Source organism: Brachycentrus maculatus, unplaced genomic scaffold (assembly GCF_059751285.1).
Source record: "Brachycentrus maculatus isolate JH-2025_06_01 unplaced genomic scaffold, ASM5975128v1 h1tg000266l, whole genome shotgun sequence".
NCBI classification, from domain to species: Eukaryota; Metazoa; Arthropoda; class Insecta; order Trichoptera; family Brachycentridae; genus Brachycentrus; species Brachycentrus maculatus.
This window is the reverse complement of record NW_028281017.1, coordinates 1,471,741-1,497,460: the sequence shown is the minus strand read 5'-3', so window position 1 is coordinate 1,497,460 and position 25,720 is coordinate 1,471,741. Positions and strand designations below refer to the sequence as shown.

At 30.6% G+C, this 25,720-nt stretch overlaps 2 protein-coding genes across 2 annotated transcripts in view; one reads left to right on the top strand and one right to left on the bottom strand.

Annotated features, from left to right (window-relative positions):
* LOC148305682 (uncharacterized) overlaps positions 1 to 11,236 on the bottom strand; it is a 34,896-nt gene extending 23,660 nt beyond the window's left edge. Inside the window, exons 1-5 of the mRNA XM_088266330.1 lie at positions 11,168 to 11,236; positions 8,110 to 8,318; positions 4,265 to 6,570; positions 2,852 to 3,631; positions 2,223 to 2,781 (exon numbers count right to left, since the gene is read on the bottom strand). Coding sequence (XP_088122456.1) covers positions 2,223 to 2,781; positions 2,852 to 3,631; positions 4,265 to 6,570; positions 8,110 to 8,302 — 3,838 coding nt within the window. The 5' untranslated portion in view covers positions 8,303 to 8,318; positions 11,168 to 11,236. The remainder of the gene's footprint in view (positions 1 to 2,222; positions 2,782 to 2,851; positions 3,632 to 4,264; positions 6,571 to 8,109; positions 8,319 to 11,167) is intronic.
* A 1,272-nt stretch (positions 11,237 to 12,508) lies between these two features.
* Dph5 (diphthine methyl ester synthase) lies at positions 12,509 to 17,209 on the top strand. Its single transcript, XM_088266315.1, has 5 exons — positions 12,509 to 12,762; positions 13,182 to 13,364; positions 15,169 to 15,340; positions 16,142 to 16,282; positions 16,723 to 17,209. The coding sequence occupies exons 1-5, from the start codon at positions 12,628 to 12,630 to the stop codon at positions 16,902 to 16,904; spliced, it is 813 nt and encodes a 270-aa protein (XP_088122441.1). The 5' UTR covers positions 12,509 to 12,627; the 3' UTR covers positions 16,905 to 17,209.
* Positions 17,210 to 25,720: the final 8,511 nt, after the last annotated feature.

Below are 25,720 nucleotides of genomic sequence, written 5' to 3'. Positions count from 1 at the left end.
AGAGCGAAAGCAGATTTTACATGAATTAAGATTTGAGTACTGGCTAAACATCTTTGTTTTCTATGGTAATTTCTTCACTGGGTCAAATTCTAACGGAATTTTTAAATATGGATAAAATGCCCGTACTAGCTTACTAGTTTTACGATGCTAATTTTTACGAGTTTTTTGAGGAATTTTAACATAAACACTACATACAAAAATGTTATTTATGCACAATCTACGTAGAAACTAGAAGAAAGGGTTAGGTAAGTTATGTTAGGTTAGGAACAGGTTACATTTTCTAGGTTTATTAGGTTTTCAGAGAAAATCTAACATATACACTAGAGATATAAATGTTATTTATGCATAATCTACGTACAAACCACTGGAACACGTTAGGTTGGATTTAATTAGGTAAGGCAATTTTAGGTTAGGAACAGGTTAGGTTTTTAGGTTTTCAAATAAATTCACACTACAGATAAAAATGTTATTTATGCAAAATCTACATACAAATCAGGGGAATATTTTACTTTAAAATACACTAATAAAAACTGTTTATTTTACACTATGCAACGTTTCGTTACGGTTATATATTCAGTCCTATAAATACAATTCACTTTACAGTGCGTGAAGAAGTTCTACTTCAAAATTACCCTAAAAATACTTTAAATTAGTGCTTTTTAAATTTTACGACAGCTGGATACGTTGCTAAAAATCATAAAATGTAAAAGAACTTAAAAGTAACTAACCAGCACGCCGCTTCCTCGCATGGGTAGGCAGAGAGAATAGAACGCCGCACCAATATATCTTTGTTAACAATCTTCGCCTCATTCACATCCATACATACATACATCCTCATACATACATATCCGCCGATTATTCTGACTCCTGACGTGACCAAGTATTTGATATACTTGATCATGCCAAGTGTTCCTCGGTCTTTTTCTACTCCTATTTAGAACTACGTTCGTCTCATAAATTTGTTTTATAGTTCTTTCTTCACTCATTCGATTCACATGCCCAAACCATCTCAACACAACTTTCTTAATTTTATCGATAATACCTTACATTTCGCCATTCGAACATTTATCATACATGTTCAAATATAGGAGTTTTTCATCCCAACTTTTTTTTAATTTATGAAAAAGATGATCTAACTGCCTGAAAATGACAAACACATGTGATGCTTAAAATAATTTTAGTTCACTTAATTTTTAGTATTATCTTTTTTTACAGTTTTTATCTTATGTTCTTTTTTCATTATATATATATATATATATATATATATATATATATATATATATATATATATATATATATATATATATATATATATATATATACATATATATATATAAATATATATATATATATATATATATATATATATATATATATATATATATATATATATATATATATATATATATATATATATATATATATAAATATATATAAATATATATATATATATATATATATATATATATATATATATATATATATATATATATATATTTATATATATATATATATATATATATATATATATATATATATATACATATGTATATATATATATATATATATATATATATATATATATATATATATATATATATATATATATATATATATATATATATATATATATATATATATATATATATATATATATATTTATATATATATATATATATATATATATATATATATATATATATATATATATATATATATATATATATATATTTTTAATAATGACCCGCTGAGGCTCACAGAAATACTAAGAAATTGAAGTATTTTTGTAAATAATAAAAATAAAAATATTTCTCTTTGAAAAAAAAATTAAAATAAGACAAAATTACTTTTATCGTCTTTCGTCGAGTCATTGCACATAGCTTCCTTCGGTGACGCTCGAAAAATTAATGAGGGAAGATAGTTTTTTAATAAATTGGATATAATATAAGGGAACTTACGGAGAATTTGACGTCAGACCTACGTCATAGGACGCCGTTAACGCGGAATACCGTTTCGGAGCCGTCATACTCACGGGAGGACGAGCATTCTGTATAATTTACATTTGGAAAAATGCCAGGAGAGAAGGAAATTGGCTCAACATATTTTTGATGCGATTGCATACTAGATAACTGGCCATGTATTACGTGTAATTTGAATATGAATGATTCAACATATCACAGAGCGGCATTGTGCAAATATACATGAAAATTAGGTTAACTTACCCTTTTGAATACTCAGTTTCCTCTCAATTTTAGTTGGCAAAACAATTGTGTCGTGAAACTCTCCCGAATGCAAGATTCCTGTAAATTTGTCCAAACTATTCTCAACTTTTTCTGGTGTTTTAAAGCCAATTTCTGCAACAGCTATTTCCTCGGGTTTTTCCACGACCAATTCTTCCTTCGAGTTGTTTTGCGAATCCTCTTTCATTTCAGAAATAGTGCTCGATTTGTGTACGACATTGTTTTCTAGTTCATCTGCAACGTCATCCAAATTTTCTTTCAATTGCTTGGAGACTAGTGTCTCTACATCAGCGCTGACATATCTTGGTAATGCTTTTCTGACTTTTTCTTCTTTGACGATTGATTCCTCTTTTACTTTGGTTTCTTCTGTATCTATATAGGGTGAAACAGTATTCTGGGCGTTATCTTCGGCGTCATCATCGTCAGAGGGGAGATCTAATGCTGGTATAAAAACACTTTTTTCACTCTTATTGTCTACATCGGGTGTCGGTTCATCACCCCTGCTTTCGTGTTCACCTGTTTCAGAGTGGACGTCATTATCCTGAAAATTAAAAAATGTTGCATTTTTGTTTCTTTGTGTCATAATCATTTTCTTTTGGTATAAGTTTTACCTGTTGCACTTCTTTTGCTACTTTTTCTTCAGATTTTTCATCCTCGCTATTAATTGGCTCGCTAAGGGGCGTCATAGTCGGACTTCGATTACTTTGTTTGATTTGGACAACGGGTGTGTAAACGTTTGAAACAATTTCGGTGATGATACTCTGAGCCAAGTCTCCGATGGACTCTTCGTCTTCGCTAACTTTACTAGCTTGCCTGTTGAGAGGGATTTCTCCACTGCTATAAGGAGACTGCACCTGAATTGCGTCCTCCCTCTTCAAGCGTTTCCTGTTTTGATTAGAGCGTCCTATGGACTCTTCGCTTTCTTTATTTGCCTCTATCAAATGAATGTCAGGTATATGCTTGCTAGTTGTATTATGATCCATCTTTTCAAAATGCTCCAATTGCTCTAACAGGATTGTCGAAGTAGCGACAATAATTTTGCTCACTGTGTCATCTGTACTCGCTTGCAGTTCAGGTATATTGCCCAGTTCATCTAGAGACCTACTATCCTCACCAATAGAAGGAGCTGTTGTGTCTGATGAATTTCCAGTTTTATTTCTTTGGAAATATTTACGTGTCAAGAAGCCCCGAACTCCAGCTTGTATTTTTGTCGCTGCACTCGAAAACGTTGACGATTCCTCTTCTGTTGAATATGAATTCCTCTCTTCCGATACTGTGTACAGCTTATTATCCATGGCCGTTTGATATGACATGCTTCTAAAAAACCTATCGGCTCTCTTTTTGACTTCTTCGTTGAGGTCATTGCTTTCCCCGAAAATGTTATCGGTATCCTGAAATTCATATTACATATTTATGAAAGCGAATTTAATTAACATAAAAAATACCCCTACCTATTTTTTTAACGCTAATAAATTAATTCAAATGTAATGAAGACTAAAGCGAAAAATATTAGAAAATGGATTCATTTGTCTTTTTTTGTCTTGAATCGTGCATATTGGACATGCACCTTACTTTTTTACTTGAAAGCGTACAAAGTATAGTTACTTAGTCTTTGAAAACTAAATGCCTCCCTATTTATGTACTGTATTGTTTTCTTACAGAAGTAAATACGCATTCAAATGATTTTTTAAATTAGAAAAAAAACGTTCAGAACATAATTTACAGTAGGTAGTTAAAAGTTAATCTTAATTAATTGTTTTGGAAGATAACACAATTATATTTAAAACCCGAGTACATTCATGCTCCAAACTTTAAATTTTCGGTTTAAACATAAACATCTTTGTATAAATTTAATAAAATAAAAATGATTTGAAATCTAATTGAATATGTATATTATGCACCAGTATACTACACATATTGTTTCATTACAATGGGTACAAGTTATTCAGAAAAATTATGTTTCACAGCATAAAATATTTACTTACATAATTATGTAAATACAAATAAATATTTTATTGTAGTACCTGTGATTCTATTTTGTGTATGACATCCTTCTGAAGTGAGCTTTCTTGAGAATCAACGATGTTTTTATTTTTGTTTAAATTTTTACGCACACGAAAACCCCTGTACACTTTTTGAATCAAAATACAAGCTTTTTCGAAAGCGCCACGTTCTCCTTCCGAGGACAGAATCTCTTTATTGATGGTAACTGTTTCTCCTGGTTTTGTTACCACTTTCACTGTACATTGAAAATCTTCAATAATCTGTTTTTCGTTTGAATTATTTAAATCTGATGTTTCATTTTCATTATCATTTGATGATACAACTAGATTGGATTCATCTTGATCAACACCAATTGATTTTGCCTGTTCATTTTCTATGACTGTTTTCTCTTTCGATAACTTTTCTTCATCTTCAGTTAAAAATATTTCATCGGCTACAGGGCTTTGGACTCTATTAGCCAAGCTTTCAGAATTGATTTGTTCTTTATCATTTACTTGAACATTTTCATTGCATAAAGAGTCATCCACCGGATTTTTTTCATCTGCCAGATGATCGGTTGAGTTGTCTATTGACTCTTTTATACCAGTAGGATCATTTTTTTGAAGATCTTTCTCAATTGTGCTAGAGTCTTGAATCAAAACACCTTTTATGTATTCGTTCAATTCATCTTCATTGCTATTGTTCTGATTGCTATCTTCAGTATTCTTATGTTCACCAAATTGTTCGATTTCCACAGAGACTGGCTCCGTTCCTATTTTTTTATCACTTTCCGTTTTGTCTTTTTCTTGCAGTTCCTCGGCTGGTTTAAGTGTAACATCTTCCATAATCTCTGTTATTTCGGGTGCGTGTTCCATTTGTGAATTTATTTTAGTACTAGGATCAATATCAGGATTAATATTTTCTGATTCCTTGGTAGTCGTCGCATGTTTTTCTTCATTCATTGTTATTTTAACATCGATTTCATAACTTTCATTATCTTCCGTTTCTTCCTTGGCTGGTTCAGTTATATCCACTGCCGAAACAATGGTTTCGTTTTCCAAACTTTGTTTAGTATCTTCTAATTGTTCATTTATCTCGTCAATGCTTTTAGTTGAATCATTTATACAATTTTTTAACTCAGATGGTATATTTTCACTTTTATCATTTTTATCATCTGAAAGAATTTCTTCAGCATTCGCAACTTCTACTGCAATATTACTATCAACCAAAGAATCAGTCAGATTTAAATCATCAAACTTTGATTCTGATGTTGCATCTATAACTATCGAATCATCCAAAAATTTGGTATCCAAAGGTTTGATTGCTCCGAGTGACCGATCTTCCACAGACTCATGGAGTTTCTCAGATTCATTTGTATGATCGTTTTCAGTCAATGATGCAGAACGTTTTTCCCTGTCAGATATACTTGAATCAGGTACATTTTCAGCAGTTGAATGAAGAATTTGTATTACTTGTGAATTTTCCAAGTTCTTTAGAGATGTTATATCTTCTATTAGACTTTCATCTTCGACGTCATTTTTATTTACGTTTATACCTTCCAACGCGCTTTCTACCGTTTCAATTGACAATGCATGTGGGCTAGAAGTACTTTTATCTAAAGGTTCTTTATTTTCAGGGATACTTGTTTCAGTTGTACATATTTTTTGGTCTTCAGTTTGAGAATCATCTATTAGATTATTGGCCAAAAGTTTTTCGTGGTCTATGAAGGAAGATGTTATGTCTTTTACATTATCATTTGAATTTAATTCTACTTCAGTATCTTTGCTTTCTTCAGCATTTGTTGTAACAGTATTTACTTGCTCATTAATTGATAAGAATAAGTTATCAGACGCCACCAATTCAGGACTTTTAGTATTTTGGTGAGTCGAACTATTCGAGGAAGATGTTCTTTGATCTCCTGTTTGCAGATCTTGAAATATTATTTTGTCTTTTTCATCATTTTCGACATCTTCTACAGCTTTTTCTTCTTTTGTTGGTTCAAGTTGCGGTGTCTCTTCTACAACGGCATTGTCTTTATCAGATACTTTTGTATTATCTGGAGATATTATAGGAGGTGAAGGTAAAATAATTGCTCCGTTGAATTTTTCTGCTTTTTCTGTTTTGGGAGGCGTTCTAACTCTGTTAGAAGTTTCTACACTTTTACTTTTTGGTGTGACGTGTGTTTTATTGGAGTTGTAAATATTTGGTTTGACTTCTTGACTGCGCGTTTGGTTCTTTTGATACCATATTTTATTTTTCGTGGTGTCATTTTGTCGTGTAACATTCTCAATGTTTCCTTTATTCTTCAAGCTAGCTAATACTAAATTCTCTATGTTTGTTGGTTGTCCTGTAAAAACAAATTCTTTATATCTCCACTTTGCGTATTTCATAAATATTCTGATTCTTTACAAACAAAAATAATTCAACAATGAACATTTTGAGAGCATTAAAAGCAAATACAGTAATTTCCAAACGGAAAATTTATGAGATGCTTCATATGGCAGACAGGTGAAAAAAACGTTTGTTGATTGATCGCAATGTTTCCTTCCAATACTCTCAACTATATTATATTTTATAACTAACCATCACGTCGCTTCCCGCAAGGGTTGGCAGAGAGATAAGAATGTCACACAAACAATCTTCGCCTATCATTCCGACTCTTGACCTGACCAATTTCAAGTATTTGAAATGTGGTACTTGATCATGCCAAGTTTTTCTCGTTCTTCTTTTGCTTTTATTTATAACTACATTCGACTCCTAAATTTTGTTTTACCGTTATTTCCTCATTCACATACAACACATGTCCAAATGATCTCGACACATCTTTGATAATTTTATCGATAATGCTTATCTCGGCCTTGCATTCTTTCCTTATTTCACCTTTCAAACATCTATCATACATTGTTTTGTGATCATGATCTTAACACGCCTATCTTAATTCATTATTTCCATATTTAATCATCTTAAAATCTACCATTTTTTAAACATTTTTTAATTATTATTGATGGATGGTATCAATTACGGCTTTCACACTTATTTCATTTGCATAACTTGAGCTGTACATAATTTTGTCGCACATTCGTCTGCATTCAATCTGCTTTCATCCTTCTTTTGCAAACTCTATGCTTTAATTTGATTTAATTATACATTAATTCAACAATAATTTATTCTATATTTTCCCTTATTTCTGAATCAGTTAATTATTGTTTTTGTTTTTTTTTCTTCTCTCTCTATCTCCAATTATATCATTTTTATTATAATAACAATGTTTTTTTTTAAATTTTAGCTTTACTTAGTAAAACTTAAATTAAAAATGGATAGATATTTACAAAGTGACTGCCGATTCAATTAATGAAACAATGTATTTTGTTTGTTAGAGTCAAAATCACTCGCAAACGAGTAGAGGCTTTGGAAAAAAATATATGAAAAAAACTCCATGCTTCACTTCCATATTGGGTTGATATTTTATGCATTTTTATACATATCGCTCACTCCTTTCAACAACGTCATATATCAAAAATCTTCAATTTTCAGTTGTGCATGTTTTCGGAATGCCCAGAAAATGTACTATATCCCAGCAAAAGCGGCATATTTTTAACTTAATATTTACCCACTACAGGGCAGAAAGTGTTGTTTTTGCATTTTGAAGAAAAGGTATTGTTATAATTTTTAAAATATAATATGTATTTTTCAAATGGAGAAAAAACATTAAGGTTTTACCTCAAAAGATCTGTTGACGGTAAAAAGTTCAATAAGTGGCTTCATATTTATTTCAATACATTTTATTATATTTTTAAACCTTAAAAACGATCTTCTGAAAAATTATTTTTTTTGAAATATGACGTTGTTGAAAGGAGTGCGCGATATCAAGTATTTTTAAGTGTACCGTCATATGAGAATTGTTCCCTGATGCGAATTAATTTTTCAAAGTATTCCGCGGCGAAGGCGAAAATGTCCGTTGGGGTTTTGAGCAGGACTTCCCTGGCCAACCCCTCCATGGCGGTATGTAGGCCCTGAGGAGGGCGCAGACCCTCGGGAGGGAAGATCCCGGTGTGAGTGAGTTCTCCAGATCCCCGCATACTTGAAGCTATATATCTAAATAGAACAAAAAACAAAAATCTTAAAATTAAGGATTCACTCGCAATAATAGGATTTAGAAAACCCCATGGTAGACGACTCCCGGGCAGACCAACAAAGAAATGGGTCGGTAGCTGGTATCGACCTCGCAGGAGGCTAATCCCTCTTAAAAACAGGCCACAAGGCCCACAAGATGAAGAAGAAGAAGAAGAAAACGTCCGGCTGCGCTGAGAGCCGAATGCCACTACACGCCTATTTTTTGGAATGTTTATTGGATTTTCAGTTTTTGTTTTTTAGAATATATGTATTTTGAAAACATATTTTATAATCTATTTTGGGGTTTTAGGAAATTAACATTCATATTTATAGGTCTGTCCGCCTCCGTAGTGTAATGGTCAGCATGCTCGCCTACCGTTCTGGAGGTCCCGGGTTCGATTCCCAGGGGGGTTTAATAAATATAAGTGATTTTTTCACTCTAATATTTATTCAATATTACACTGGACTGGTACCTGAAGTGGAGGGCTGATCACCTTTCCTTCATGTGTAATCGATCGAGATAACACTGCGTTTATATGAAGCAGTGCCCTATGCACCATTGGGGTGCGGTAAGGGTATTATTATTATTATTATTTATAGGTAGGTACTTAATAATATGACGTAATATTTTTAACATGTAAGAAAATCTAAGATCTTTGGTTTAATACCGTGCGCACCGTAAACACTGTGTGCGTGTTTATTTTTGCATTACAATTACTTTAAAAAGCTATGTTTAATTTTATATAACGAGTACCTACACATTATTTGATGCATTATCCTTTCATTGTAATTCATCTAATTTAATGTCTTTTTGTCATTTTTGTTATATTTCATCGATCAAATGAAGTAAATGAAATACAATTTTTTGTACCAAGAAATAATAAAAAAATATTTATAGCCTAAAATATTTTCTATCTACTGGTTAATATTTTCAATCAGTTAAAAACTAATAAGATTAGATATAATTTATATTTGAAGAACTAACTGTGTGATTTTCCATTTTATAATTAAAATGTAATTTTGTTTTTAAATTACTTTAAATATTTCATTATAACTTAATTATAATGTCTACCGGTTTCGAAACTAACCGCTTCTTTATCAAGACTGGTTAATACTAAAACACTATCTACTAAACAATATTCAAAATATTTTGACGGTTAGGGAAAGGAGCTTGGGTATATCTCAAGTGGCTTTATTTTTTTTTGTTGATTGGCAGTCACAGTCAAAAGGGATCAGGGATAATGAGTGACTGGAAACATATTTAATAACGGACTTTTAGAAAAATCATTTACTTGTGTATTTATTAATTGTAATATATTATTAATTGCCTTTTAAATTTCTAATATTTCTAAGTAATCTAATTTAAGTCCTCAATATATTTTGAATTTTGTTAAGTAGATAGTGTTTTAGTATAAATCAGTCTTGATAAAGAAGCGGTTAGCTTCGAAACCGGTAGGCTTTATAATTAAGTGATAATAAAATATTTATAGTGATTTTAAAACAAAGTTACTTTTTAATTATAAAATAATATAGGTTTTTTGGGTAGTCGTCGAAAGAAATATATTTAAAATATCACAATTGATACTAAAAACGTTATGCAGGTACATTAATTTTTATAATTTGTTTATCATACGCCTCCTGAATTACGTAACAGGTTACTTATTGCTCTTTGCAAAGTTAGCAGATTTACAACCGAACAGTACAGATCGTCTGCCATCTTCAGATATTCGTGGGTTACAAACATTGTTAAAACGCCTACAGAAATAGATACATTCTATAAATTATGTACATAAAAATGTTAATGGCATTTTAATATCTAATTTACGTTTTAAAAAACCATTTTGTTAATATAAAATGTGATTCAGTTTTCAGTATTCAGGCGTACTGTCCGATATGGCGGGGTGTATGTATAGTACATTCGACAATCGATGAAATAAACCATTGAGAAAAATGAGATCTGAAGCAGTTTTGGTTTAAAATTTCATTATATCTAAATTGTATAAAAATATAAATAGGAACTTCTTAAAAATGGGATATTAACCATTGTCCGGCTCCGTGGTGTAGTGTATAGGGCGTTTGACTACCACGCTGGAGGTCCCTGGGTTTATTTCCAGGGGATCACAATAAATAAACGTAATTTTTCACTATGATATCGAGCGGTAACTACTTCATTTTTAATTTAAGTTTTATTTGGTTAATACCACTGTTTCTTAAAATATATTGTGTCACGTGCTTCTTTTAATTTCGTAATTATCGTAATTTTAAGAAATAGTGGTATTTACCGAGTAAAACTGGAATTCAAAATTAATAGATATTCCCATAAAGTGACTGTCGAATAAATTAATGAAGTAATTACTACAACTAGGTAACTTCAAATCCATTCTTTCTAGTTAGACACTAAAATTTTTATTCTATTTTGTGGTTTAAATATATATCATAACGCACATAACCATAAAGATTTATTTTATTTTATAGTAATTTAAAAATATAAAAATAAACTGATTTATCAAACTGCTCACAATTTTATATTTCAATTTCCCAACAAAGCTTATTTAAGAGGACCTTGTTGTAGTAAGTATGTACTTGTAATTACCCCGAAAAATTTATTTTACATCACCCTGGACTGGTACTTGAAACTGGTACTTGAAACAAGACTGATCATATTGCTTCGTGTAATTAAATATCAAGATAGCACTGTATCGATACGATCTGGTGCCCTATGCCCCATTGGATGCGGACAAGGGAGATTTGTAAGGTTCAAATATGAACGACTCCCTTGAGGATGAGGTATATGGCTATAGGTGTTGTGTATTTTATTTGTTAGTACCTACCTTATCTGATAAATGTGATGATGGTGATGGGTGACGACCGTTTCGCAGTTCTTCCTTTATAAGTTTAACATTAGCGTGGTTAAAGCGATCTGGGCGAATTATATGGCTCAGGTTCTAATTATACTGATTTTTTTGCAGAGTTCATTGAATGTTGTGTCTTGTGTTACCGTAGTTACCATTGCGTGGGTCGATTTGAGTAATATAAATGATGTAGATTATAACCGAGATAATGTCATGTCTGATATTATACTAAGAAATATTCGAAAATTCAGCTGGAATATATGGAAAAACGAAGGCGGTTTTATACAGGTTTTTTATTTCAGATTGGACGCATTACAAATCAAATGTGACGTTTAACAAATCAAATTGGACGTTTTACAAAACAAATATGACATTGTGTTGTATAATTTTAACAAGTTAGATTTTTTAAATATATATATTAAAATCATTACATCTATTAAGAACTCCGTTATTTAGTGGTTAGTACATTTGACAATAATGCGTGTGACCAATTTAAGACGAAAACGAAAACGTCATTTTAATTTTGGCCACAATTGAACCACATACTCGTATATGGTAGCCAATCGCTCGTAATAGAGATGAGATAAAGCCAAACGGATATAAATTAGCAAATGAAATGAAATTGATAATCTTGAAACTGAAAATGTCTTCTAGACCCTTGTAAGGGTTTTCATCGGATTTTCTCGCTCAAAAAAATGAAATGGTTCGCTAACGATTCGAAAATTCTATACGTCTCATAAAAAATCTAATCTTAGAGAAGTTATGTCATAAACTAAAAAAATCACAATCATATTCAGCTACCTCAAAACGAATAACAATACCTCGAAGATAGCTAACAACCATGTTTACACACATATAATCATTTGGACATAAATTATTAAGAACCTTTTTCATTAAAAAAAACAAAATCTTCATTTGTTTTCTCGATATTTCTTTCTTAAAATATATTTTTGTATTAATATTGATCATGTTTAAATACTTTTATTATTTAGCCAATTTTATGAGTAAGAATATAATTTTTCTTATTTTTATTATTAGTTTTCCTTTATGTAGGCACATAATTTATTTTATGAATGATATAATTTATATAATTTCAGCATTCAATTACTACAGCAAGGTATGTTAATTTTTTATTAAAGATATTGCATTCGAGGTACCTACATAAAACGAAAAAAACTATTTTTTATTTATTTTTGATTGGGTGAAAACATTTTATTCTTAGGGTAATTTTAAAGATAAGTAGTAAGTAGGTTCCTTCTTAAAAAAAATAATTTTAAGTGTTGGTATACGAAAAATTAACAAATTATGGCAACAAACGTTGTATCTGTCATTTTCACACATTGACAGATATAACCTCTTTTCATTTAAAGAAATATTTTATCAGTTATAGCGTGAAATCCAGAGCTTTATTTTTTTTAAATATTTTCTCAAAAAACGCCATGTTTTTTCTGATAGGTCTGGGTCTAGGCGATGCTAAAGATGTTACAGTGAAAGGGTTAGAGATAATAAAAAAATGCGACCGAGTTTACTTAGAGGCATATACATCAATATTGACAGTAGGCAAGGAATCTTTGGTATGTTTAAATAATTTAAATCATCTCTTGTCTTAATTAGAACTAAGCAATTATAGGAACTGTGAACTGTAAAAAACGCCCTGTGAATATCAACATCTTATTTTCTTTCCGTCCGCCTCCGTAGTGTAATGGTCAGCACGCTCGGCTACCGTTCTGGAGGTCCCGGGTTCGATTCCCAAGGGGGGTAAAATAAATATAAGTGATTTTTTCACAGTCATATTTATTCAATATTACCCTGGACTGGTACCTGAAGCGGAGGGCTGATCACCTTTCCTTCATGTGTAAACCATCAAGATAACACTGCGTTTATATGACGCAGTGCCCTATGCACCATTGGGGTGCGGATAAGGGTTTTATTATTATTATTATTATTATTTTCTTTCCCAATACATACATTTATATTAACCAAACGTTTGCAGGAAGAATTTTACGGACGGGAACTGATTGTTGCGGACAGAGAAATGTGTGAAAGTGGTACAGCTGACATAATGGCCGGGGCCACTGATAAGGATGTTGCACTATTAGTTGTTGGAGATCCTCTCGGAGCAACAACACACACCGATATGCTCTTGAGAGCGAAGGAAATGAGCATTCCCTTCCAGGTGAGTTACGCTACTTAACACACTTCAGGCGGGAAACGTATTTTTAAATTGTTGGGTAATATATCCAAAATAAAACACGGTTTTTTGGATTGAATTATACGTTTATTTATGTAAATGTTAATACGTGACCTGTTTTGTCTTCTTAGGACATTATCAAACACGAGTGTTTGATAATATCCTAAGAAGACGAAACGCGTCACGTATTAACATGTACATAAATTAATGTATAATTCAATCCAAAAAACCGTGTTTTATTTTGGATATACTACCCAACAATTCAATATAGAGTTCTACCAACTGTCTGCGGTTATAATAAACGTATTTTTACCCGTTCAGTCGATCGGAGCTTAAGGACGAGAAGGGTATTTTTACCATTCCATGTGTCCGAACTATCTCAATGTATCTTTCTCAATTTATCGATAATGCTTATCTCAGCCCTGCATTCTTTTCTTATTTCACCATTCAAATATATGTCATTCATCGTTTTATATCTTTTGGCGTCTATCACACATGTATTCATACACTTCGGACGGGAAAGATATTTCTACCTTTTGGGCGATTGATGCTTAACGATGGGAATGTATTTTTACCTTCTGGGCCAGCCTCATTTCAAAGTCAGAAAAGAGGGAATTATCCAATGTTTTTATATGAATATTATGTACCAATCTCTTTGTTAAGGTCTTAACTACACATACATAATTATCAAATCCCGTCGCCAGCGGTCTGCAAGTGTAAAAAATATTCATCTGAAATAAAAATATTGTTAAAATATTACAAAATAAAACATTCTAACAAACGACGAAGCTCCCTACTACGTAAACTTTAATTTTAAAATATTTTGTACGGGCTTCGTGACTTACTGACTTGCGCGTGCAGTGGACGAAAATCAGTGGAAATAAAACTTTAACCAAATCTTCAATACCGATTGTAGTATATTACATATCCGATCACTTACGAACATTTATCAATTCTCTAATGCAAGGAAAATAGAGTGTGATTAAGGCAGATATTATCTTCTTCTTCTTCTTGGTGCATACACAGGGCATACCCTGTGGTCTGTTTTTAAGAGGGATTAGCCTTCTGCGATGTCGATTCCCAGTTGTCAATCCATCTCTTTGGTGGTCTGCCTGGGACTCGTTTATCTTGGGATTGGCCGTTCAGTGCGATGTGGGGTGGTCAGAATGGTTCCATTCTCCTCACATGCGCATACCGTCTTCTTTGTTGTCTTCCCCGCCTAACGACGTCTTCGATTTCGCATATTTCTCTTATCCTGGTGTTCCTCATTCTATCTCGTAAATTCTTGCCAGATATGCTCTTTCATGAGTCCTCTTTCTGATACCTTTAGCGTATTTTTTGTTACTGCAGTGTCAGCTCTGCATTCTATCCCATGTCATGATGGGTCGCACACAATTTTTGTATACTTTAATTTTATATATATTTTAATCAGATATCATAAAAATTTTAAAATCCAGATAATAGAGTTCCGGAAAATTGTGGTTCTACTGTTAATTGAAACAAAATTAAACTTTAAGGTGGGGACTGACCTCCACATTTCGTCGTAACATAGCATTCGCGGCGAGCATCCAACTTCGGATGGAGCACTCGAAAAGCTGTACTGATTATACAAATGCTCGCATCGTAATGTGTTACGTTACGACGAAATGTGGAGGTCAGTCCCCACCTTTATGTAAAATAAACATAATTTCATAATCCAAAGTGAAATTAAATAACAATTATTAACAGTAGTGAACTTTCTCATTAAATTCTGGAATTTTATAATTTCTCTGTTTGCATTTCTTTCTAGGTAGTTCATAACGCTTCTATCCTGAATGCAGTTGGATGTTGCGGATTACAATTGTATAGCTTCGGAGAAACCATATCTATTCCATACTGGACTGAGACGTGGAAACCTGACAGCTTTTTCACTAAAATATTGTCTAATTATTCCAGGGGACTGCACACATTATGTTTATTAGGTATTTTATGTTTATTTATGTACAACAATATATTATTTCGTAAAATTACTATGTGCCTGATACTGCTCTTTGTGTAAAATATATTTCAAATATCGCTCACTCCTTTCAAGAACGTCATAAATCAAAAAACTTGATTTTTCAGATCGTTTTTTAAGTTTAAATGTATAATAAAATGTATTAAAATAAATATCAAGCCACTTATTGAACTTTTTACTGTGCAACAGATCTTTTTATGTAAAACCTCAATGTTTTTTCTCCAATTTAAAAATATTTAGTATATTTAAAAAAATAATTGAACAAAACCTTTACTTCAAAATGCAAAAACAACACTTTCTGCCCTGTAGCGGGTAAATATTAAGTTAAAAATATGCCGCTTTTGCTGGGATATAGTACATTTTCTTGGCATTCCGTAAACATGCACAACTGAAAATTGACGATTTTTGATATATGACGTTGTTCAAAGGAGTGAGCGATATGTATCTAATATATTTCTGTAATATTCACCATTCTTCTACAACCACACTACTCAACTTTCAGAATTTAATATATATATATATATATATATATATATATATATATATATATATATATATATATATATATGCTTTAATTGATACCTTTCTTATGTGAGTACTCGGCACCATGTAAAGGTTGAGTTGAGTAAGCTTTTTTATTTAGCAGAGACCTTCATGAAATGTATGTAAGATTCTTCTCCAATTATTTTACATGTTGTTTTAAGAATAAATCAAAATATTGTAACGTAGTTTAAATTAACGTGGAAATATATCATTTTGTTTTCAGATATTAAAGTCAAAGAACCAACAGAGGAAAGTTTAACAAAGAAGGTTAGAACATATATGGACCCCAAATTTATGTCTGTAATGGAAGCATCTAAGCAATTACTAGAAATTATAGAAAATAGGAAGAAAACTGAAGCATCAGGTATTATTATTTTTATTATTGTTACAGGTAAAGATGTTTTATAAGCTACCAGCAAGTAAATTATACATTTCGCTCACTCCTTTCAACAACGTCAAATATCAAAAAAACTAGATTTTTCAGGAGATTGTTTTTAAAATTGAAAAATATGCATTAAAAATAAATATCAAGCCACTTATTACCTTTTTACTGTGCAACAGATTTTTTTGGTAAAACCTGAAGGTTTTTTATACATTTGAAAAATATTTAGAATGTTATAAAAAAAAATATTAAACAAAATAGCAAACAAATAAGACAAAACCTCTGCGATAAAACGTTTAAAAAAAGAATTGGGACAGGTATTAAAATTACATTTTTTTTAAATTGCAAATGGGTTTAATTCAGATGTGTTGAACGATAATGTTGGAGGGAATTTTGTTTCATTTTGAACATTTATTTTTTAGATATCATTGCTGACACCTTAGTAATCGGAGTGGCGAGAGTTGGATCACCGGAGCAACAAATAAAAGCGTGTTCTCTGAGAGAAATGAGCGCCACTGACTTGGGGAAGCCGTTGCACAGTCTTATTATTCCAGCTAAAGTTTTGCACCCACTTGAGGAAGATTTTGTAGCACAGTTTAAATGATAACAAATCACTAATATTTATATACTTTGTGGTTAGTCATTTCTACTTTTTTTACAAAAACGTTAGTATATAACCACTCACCAAGATTTGTGCCTGCTGGTTTCGACACGTGTGTGAATAGTACTATGGTAGTATTGTTTGCATGCTGGTGTAGTAATTGTTCAGATAAAGAGACGGGTATGTCTCATAACCGGTAGAAAAAAAATCTCAGTGAGTGGTAATGTACTAAATCAATTGCCATAAAAAATATTTTTATAATAAACCAGAAGACAATGGGTTTCAAATATACATATATTGCCGTCTTATGTTTGCATTTTTTTACTACTCATTTTGCCCTTATATGCATAGAACATGTCACCGCATCAACGAAAGCACTTATTGCTCCTACATATGGCCAAATGTCTTCACTATTGAATGTGGTGTACGATTCATTTTGTCTCTATATTTAAGTATTTTTTTAAGCCTCCACACTACGGGTGATTGTCTATAGTGTTCTCAGTCAGCCATGAAAAAGAAAAAAGTAGACTAATAATAGTAGCAGTATTAATGCTTGGTAGATGCTCGAATAGTGAAAATAAGGAAAGTATGCAAGGCTGAGATGAGCATAGAAAGGTGTGTTGAGACAGTTTGGACGTGTGGAATGAATGAATCAGGAAAGAACGGTAAAACAAATATGAGGCTAATGCAGTTGGAAATAAAAGTGGAGAAAGACCGAAATAAAATGGCATGGTAAAATACTTCAAACACTTGAAAATAGACAGGTCGAAGTTAAAATAATCAGCAAGTATGTAGGAAGAGATGCATGAATGTGAAAGAGGTATAGAATGTTTGTGTATATTGTGGTACATATTCGATTCTTCTTGCCTATCCTTCTGGAAGCGGCACGGTGGTTCTAAATGTGGAGATGTTGATAAAATCTTATACCTTGCAAAAAATGCAAGTTTATGTTATAAATTGAAAGAAAGGAAAATTTTAATACAAATTTGAAAAGAGAATTAAAACTCTAGATGAATTTATCTCTAAATAAATTTTTTACAACCACAACTTAAATCTATGGAGGTATAAATAAAAGTATGTAATAAAAAAACACATTTTTACATATAGAATCTTTTATTTTCATAAATACTTTATGTTGATAGATACATTTGTTTTTACAATATAAAAATTACAGTCAGAGTAAGCATGTGATACTGTGAATCGATAATTAAGTGCATGGAGTAATTAACCTTAGTCCCTAACTTATTTTACTTTCAACAGAGATCCCTAAATGTAATAATTTATTTCACAGTATTCAATTTTAATAAATCAATTCAAAACGCGGCTGAATAACCCCGATTACTACTCCATGAAGGCTTTGTAACAAATACTTTGGAAAATATATCAAATTGGCCATTAACTATACTAGCAACCTTAGCTTATCGTATTCAATTAAGATTGTCCATATACCGATGAGATATGCGCCACTCATTTTTTAAATTCTGAAAAATTAGCCTCATCTGTAGTTTACATTCATTATGGACTTATTTTATAAATCACGGATATCAATCCTATATATGTTCGTAAATATAAATTTGTCAATTTTATATTCAACTGCGATTTGTTTCCATTCTAGAAATTTGTAGTCAGTCATAGTTTTTGTATGTGGTTACCTAGCAGTTTTTAATACTGTTATGGAGCTATGTTTCCCGGAATATCATGGACCAAACTTTCTAGAACTCTAGTCTCAGTTCGATCTGGTTAATTTAGAGCCCATTCAGGTTTATCAAGTGAATGAAATACCTATGTTGCCCAATTATTTCACGCAAAATTAACTTTTATCAAAATATCCCACAAAATTTTAATGTAACAAATTAAGATTTTAGTGTTGTTGAATAAATCAAAATGTGCCATAAAAAAACAGTATAACATCGACAGGATATTTGGCAAATTTGCAATAATGGTTATATCTTGGGGAAATAATTGGAACATTTTTAAGCGTTTCCACGCATGTATTATTATTTGAACTAGGAAAACAAGCCCTGTTTTTTCAAATCTAGTGAATGAAATGAGGTATTCATTGAATTGGAACTACATCTGTGAGAAACCCATGAACTGAAGTTTACGAATCAAAGTGGCGCTCTGGTATGCTCCTGATCCATTTCAATCACTGGATTAATGAGTATTTCAGAGTAAGTATAATACAAGTGAAAATATCAAGCGCTCTAATAAAATAGAATAGAATTTGTTCTCTTAAGCATAATCTGACTCTGATATAACCAATGGATGGATGACTTTAAACAATGACGGCAAACAGGGGGTCGATACCTTATTGATATGATGTACTTAATATGTATAATGATGTTTCATTATCGAGGTTATGCGGGCCCTTAAAATTAAGTTTTGAACTGGAAATTAATCCTAAAAACAAATGTAATCTTACGAGTAAGGACTCAACACGGAGTGGAATTATTTACAAACCTTAGAAAATAGTTCCGATTAACCGATTATAGTAAAGTAAACCTATTTGTTCCAAGATTAATTAAATTAATAACTTTCGGTATTCGGAATGTCATCCGAACCGAGTCATACACATAATAATTATAAATAATAATAATTGTCTTTCATTTAAAAATATTCATTTTATACAGAAAATATACACGCCAACGCCATGTTGGTGAGTTTCATAAGGTCACGTAACAAGGACAGTTTTTCAACGGGTTCACAACAAAACAAAAGACTCGGTGACAGATAAATGTGCGGAAATATCGCTCACCCCTTTCAAGAACGTCATAAATCAAAAATTCTAAATTTTCAGTTGTGCATGTTTTTGGAATGCCCAGAAAATATACTATATCCCAGCAAAAGAGGCATATTTTCAACTTAATATTTACCCGCTACAGGGCAGAAAATGTTGTTTTTGCATTTTGAAGAAAAGGTATTGTTAATTTTTTTTTTAAATACTAAATATTTTTCAAATGGAGAAAAAACCTTCAGGTTTTACCTAGGTGGCTTGATATTTACTTTTAATACATTATGTTATATTTTTAAACTTTAAAAACGTTCTCCTAAAAAATCAAGTTTTTTCATTTATGACGTTCTTGAAAGGAGTGAGCGATATGTACTTCTTGGGATTGTACCAACATAGTTCTAACTCAAACTGTCATAGATAATGAAAAAAATGAAGCCTATTGGTGATAAAGTTTACTATTTAGATTTGCAGATTAAATTATTAGAAAATTACTTTTGTTTACGTTACGTTTTCTTCACTAATGTGACCAATTTGTCACCTGAATACAGAACTTCTCAGCTACTTCTACTAATTTTGTTGTGCAGAAAATTCTTAACTTAAATAAATAGCTATTCAAAAACTGTGAATTTAAATAAAATACTACTAAATAACAGAGAACTCACTTCCATAAATTGAATTGTCTCACTGAAATATTTCTTTATATGCAGTTAGGATAGTTCTACATTCAGGTGACAACATTTACCGTTTAGAGAGGTAGTTGAAGCGACTTTATATTGATGATGAATGATATGGATTTTGAGAGACATAAACATTGTCAATTTTATAGATGTTTCAACAATCTATTAATTATGTAACAACAATTTATCCTGCTGACAATCTCGGAATAGAATCAATTATTTTTGAGGTAGTTTTAACACAGTTTCACTGTTTTAAAAATAATTTTGTATAATATACATCTCTCTTCTGTATGATTACGACTTATTACGATAAACTGCTAAGAAATAGAGAATTGTGCTTATCACCAATCGTCTTAATTATAAAAAAAAAAATTAAAATGTTTGCAAGACACAGTTATGAAATAACCCGAGAAAAACTGTCCAAAGTTAGAATACACTATTTATGTATAATACAAAAATGTAACTAACTATGAAAATTATAAATCTTTGGATTTTCAAACACTTCACTGGGTACCTTAACATATGGCCTTCACAATCAAAATACATTTTAACGGTCTACAAAGTTATATTTGTTTTATTACTACCTGCAATATTACTTTGATGACCACCCAAAAATAGTATACTGAAACTTAATCAGCCAAAAAATTAAGTAGTTTTATTTTGTATATAAACAGTAAACTGAGAATCGATATATCGACTCTAGTATATTTTGCCAAAAGCGCCATCAATATGCCAACGATGACGCCAGTGTATTTTGGCGGTCGAGCTGTGAGGTTGCGTTAAGAATATTCACAATTTTTAGTGAAAAATAAGAATACATTTTTGTAAAAACTATTTGTTTTCACCCGTACAATGTCCACTCAATTTGAAATGGACTATTTTTGCTAAAATGTCTTAAGCAATTTTAACATACATATAAGAAAAAATTTCTGCACTAAAACATTTAAAATTCAAGCTACTGATCCGACAGGAGTGTATTCTTACACGGGAGCAATATTGGTTTTAACACACTGTATGCATTGAAGGATTTGATAAATTTCTTTGCATTAATAAAAATAAGAAAAATCGATAAATTCATTCATCGCTTTCATTTTAAAAATTACCATTGGATGATATTAAATACTTTCCATTTATTTTGGGTGTTGTGCATTATCCAATCATATGCGTCGCTTTTACAGAGACGGCAAGTTTTGTGATGAGGAATTAAGAATGTTTGTCATCGCGGCTGATGACATCACAATTTGTTTCTATTTTTGCAATTTGACAGCTTAATCCTTTATACCTTCCTTATTCCAATAAGAACAGTACCGATTGTCTTGTAATTTTATATTTTAATTATATGTTATTAATAATAAAATAACCAACAAAAGAAAGTGAAAATACCCTAACATATTCACATTTAAATTATTCCGTACAATTTGGATTTTTAATTAAAATACTATGTAAGCAATTACAGGAAGATCACAAATCCCTAAACATGAATATTAATTCTATTTTTTTTTTAAATACAGAAAAATACTAAATTCAGATACACCACGAATATATTACATATCAAAATAGGTACACGTTGGAAATCTTGTATAATATCCAGGAAGAATTATTCAAAATATACTGACCAACAAAACATACACATAATAAATGCTACAATTTTTATACATACATTTTTTTTAATTATTTAAAGGTACTATGTATTTTGCTAGAATAAAACAAAACTTATTTGCAATTCGGTTATAAAATAAAGCAATATTAGAGAGCATCAATCAGTCTATTTTAAAAAGAATACTGTGTATATTGCAATTTTCTTTGCAATCATTGCTCAGATGTAAGACGGACAATATATTTTTTATCTTATCTTATTTCATATTCAATCATTTGCTATATTTTTTCAAGCATATTTATCGACCCTTATCCAGAAGTTATAAGTGTAAAAACCATATATTTTAAGACAAATCGAAAGTTATCCTGTTTTGTATGAAAGTCCTAAGCCACGATAACACCACTTTTATATGGTGCAGTGCCCTATACACCATTGAGTGCGGATAAGGGATAGAAGAAGAGAAAAGCAATTTACAAAGAATACCAAATTCTTTTACAAGTACTTTTGAATTTTGAATAGTCATTCGTGCCTGAAAATCAAAACTATCAGTTTGGAGAGCCAATTTGACAGTTTTGATTTTCAGGCACAAATGAATAATAATATTATTGAGGTTGTAACACCAAACGTAAATCTGGTAGATGATAGCAACACCTGTGTTCGTTTTTTAAGCTCCACTTATATAAATACACGTACAAAACAAATTGAAAACTTATTTGAATGCAATACTTTTACTTAGTGACACTGTGAAACATTTTAGGACATTTCAGTGAACCTGTTTGCAATGATAAAGAGTCCTTTTCACATCAGAACAACGATTGATTAGAAAAATGCACAATAGACGGAATTCTCTTTTGATTCACAGGAAAAGTATGTTAATTTTAAAAAAATATATTGATTTTTTTAATCAATATTCTTGAAGCTGTATACTGCCACAACAAGCACAGATTGACTGTTATTATTTTGTTTTTTTTTTAATGGATTAGGATTCTGTATTCTGGGGAGTTATTGCAAAGAGTTCGTTTATAGATTGCAACAATAAAAAAAGGAAAATTTCAAAATAATCAATACAAATTTAAGTCTTATGCAATAAAAAATTTAATTACCATCATCACAAAAAAATTGGAGGAAACACGTTTTGATTTATATTAATAATAATACAATCGAAACATATTTTATGATTCCTTAGGAGTTTCAACTAAGAATTGAACATTGAAATTATTAAATGTGCAAGTTATCATATTGGAAGCAAAAAAAATAGAATATTCAATTATTAATATTTCCAATTTGTTTAGAACGTAGATGCTCCCTCCGTGCTTAGTATAGCAATATAGTTGTGTTCATATCGCAAACGACAATAATACAATAAATAAAAACTAAACCGTTTTAAAATGTGAATTTATTGGTGAAAATCAAGCATCACCAAACTGGAAGCCATTTGCACATAAAATAAACAAAAGATGCAAAAATGTGTGTACATATTGTTCAATTTTCAAAAATTTTATATCTACGATGAAAATATTTCTACTAACAAAATTTGGTGAAATAAGTTATTGGTTGCAAAATGGCGCCATTTAAAATAAATTATAAAATACTTGAGTACTTTTAAAATACAGTGGAAAGTTTATATTTGTCATTCATCCCGAGAACCTGATGATCATAGAATTTTACAAATATAGAAAAAAAAATCCAAAAGAACAAAATTTCAATCAATCCATTCCCAGCCTAAAATGATGTTACATACATGGATAGAAAAATGAGAGGAAAAATCTTCAAAGTACTGAGAATAGATGACTGTAGAAGGGAAATAAGTATTATTTAGGAGTCACATTTAAATCTGGTAATTGATTCCATTTTGCCATGATTAAGTAGCATTTGATTTACTAAAAATCTTGCTTCCTGTTGTTTATTAAATGTCCATGCTGGAAGATGGAATTGAAAGGATATTGGAACATTTTTTTACATCAAAATGTGCCGAAACTCATGTCTGACGTATACAGCGGTTCCACTGTTCTAGTGTGCAAAGATTTCATGTAAAAATTATCAAATTATGAAAGGTACAGTAGAAAAAAATACAAAGAAACAAGAAAAAGTACCCTTATTTTAAAATAAAGTATTGATGTCTCAAATTTGACATGAAGTGTTCATATTTTGGAAGATAATGGAATTTTATGACAAAATTAAAACATTATCTCTGAAGATTAGTGAAAGCAGTAGAAGTATTGTGATTCCAAGGGTATGAAATGGCACACAGTAAAAAACGAAGTCTCTTGTGATTAGATATTGTTTGAAAAATGAGATTCATTACTTAAAACTTGGCAGTACAGTACAGTCTATGAAAACAAAAATATTTTCGAAAGCCAGAAATAAATACCTTTAAGCGACTCAAAATTAAAAATTATTTTGGTAAAGTGTATATTTATAGAAAAAACCTTATTTTCAATAGTATTTTTTTTTCGGTAAAGTTCTTAAGGTATTTATTGTCTGACTGAGTAAAAAAAATGGATATTACAAATGTTTTGAAATTTTTGTCACTAGGTTAATTGATATTTTTATGATATAATATAGATAATTTGAAAAAACATATTAACAGAAAGTGATTTCATTTTTACATACATATTTAAATACACAGGTATTTAAAAATTATCATAAATATCTTTTATTAAGAGTTTTCTTTGATGAAATTTAAATAAAAAATCTTATCACAAGTACATAATTAAATTTTCTTACTTTAAGAAGATCGAAAGACTTACAATATATATCTTTTGTAAATACTGTAAATAAAAAATAATAAAAACGTACTATAAGTGTATACATATTAATACTAATAATTTTTAGATATTTCTTTTTAAAAATAAGTAAGTAGTATCGAAATTTGATATCACAATAAACTATAAGGGTGGCGTGAACAATTATGTATTACTGTGATAGACACACTCAAGAGTTGCTGTTAATTTTTATTATGAGCATTATAAAATTTCGTGGATACAATCTCAATTATAAGTAGTTACGAAATTTATCAAAATTCTTTTTAAAATATTTATCAATTAACCCTTTGACTGCCACAACCTTGTCAATATCTCACGTTTACGTGCTCACGAAGCCAGCTATACAAATGTTTACACGCACAAATTTCCCATTCAGTTTACGAGCCAAGGTCAAGTGTTTTTGGCTGTGTCAATATTGGAACACATAGAGATATCTCTCGTAAGATTTATGACATCCAAAGAAATCGAAAATGATAAAAAAATATAGTAAGGTAAGACTAATACAATTTTCTGATTAAAAAAAAAATACAGCGGTGGGCACCGCCTTTATTTGTACCAAAGATTAAATATTTTAAGTATGGTACGAGTGTGTCCATCAGAATAGTGTGTGAATAATTAATGGTTGTTTTTTAAGCAATTGCTAAATGATTTTAAATAATGGAAAGAACATTTACAGAGTAAATCATTCCCAGTGAATTGTTACAAACAAATAAATTTATTGTATTGACTCATATTTTTTATGAATTATTGTGTGATATTATACAATTGAATGCATTGCATAAATAATAATTGTACACAAAACTCAGTTAAGCTGTGTTATTTTAATCCATTAAAGCAATTTTTGACACACTTTTAAACCACCGTTTATAATCATTTGAGCTCTGCAATAAAACATAATCCAAAACTCTGTGCGCATTTTCAAATGCTCAAAACTAATGTTGATTAAAAAATTATTCGGGAACGGATACAATTTTTCTTAGTGAATGAACAAATCACCTAGCAAAAGGGTTATCACAACGTTCAGATATTTTGCGTGCGAGATGAATATT

Bases quoted from the DNA above. Each gene is read 5' to 3' on its own strand.
- Dph5 (XM_088266315.1), top strand. From the start codon at position 12,628: ATGTTTTTTCTGATAGGTCTGGGTCTAGGCGATGCTAAAGATGTTACA. The intron at 12,763-13,181 runs GTATGTTTAAAT...AAACGTTTGCAG, and splicing joins CAGTAGGCAAGGAATCTTTG to GAAGAATTTTACGGACGGGA. The intron at 13,365-15,168 runs GTGAGTTACGCT...ATTTCTTTCTAG, and splicing joins AAATGAGCATTCCCTTCCAG to GTAGTTCATAACGCTTCTAT.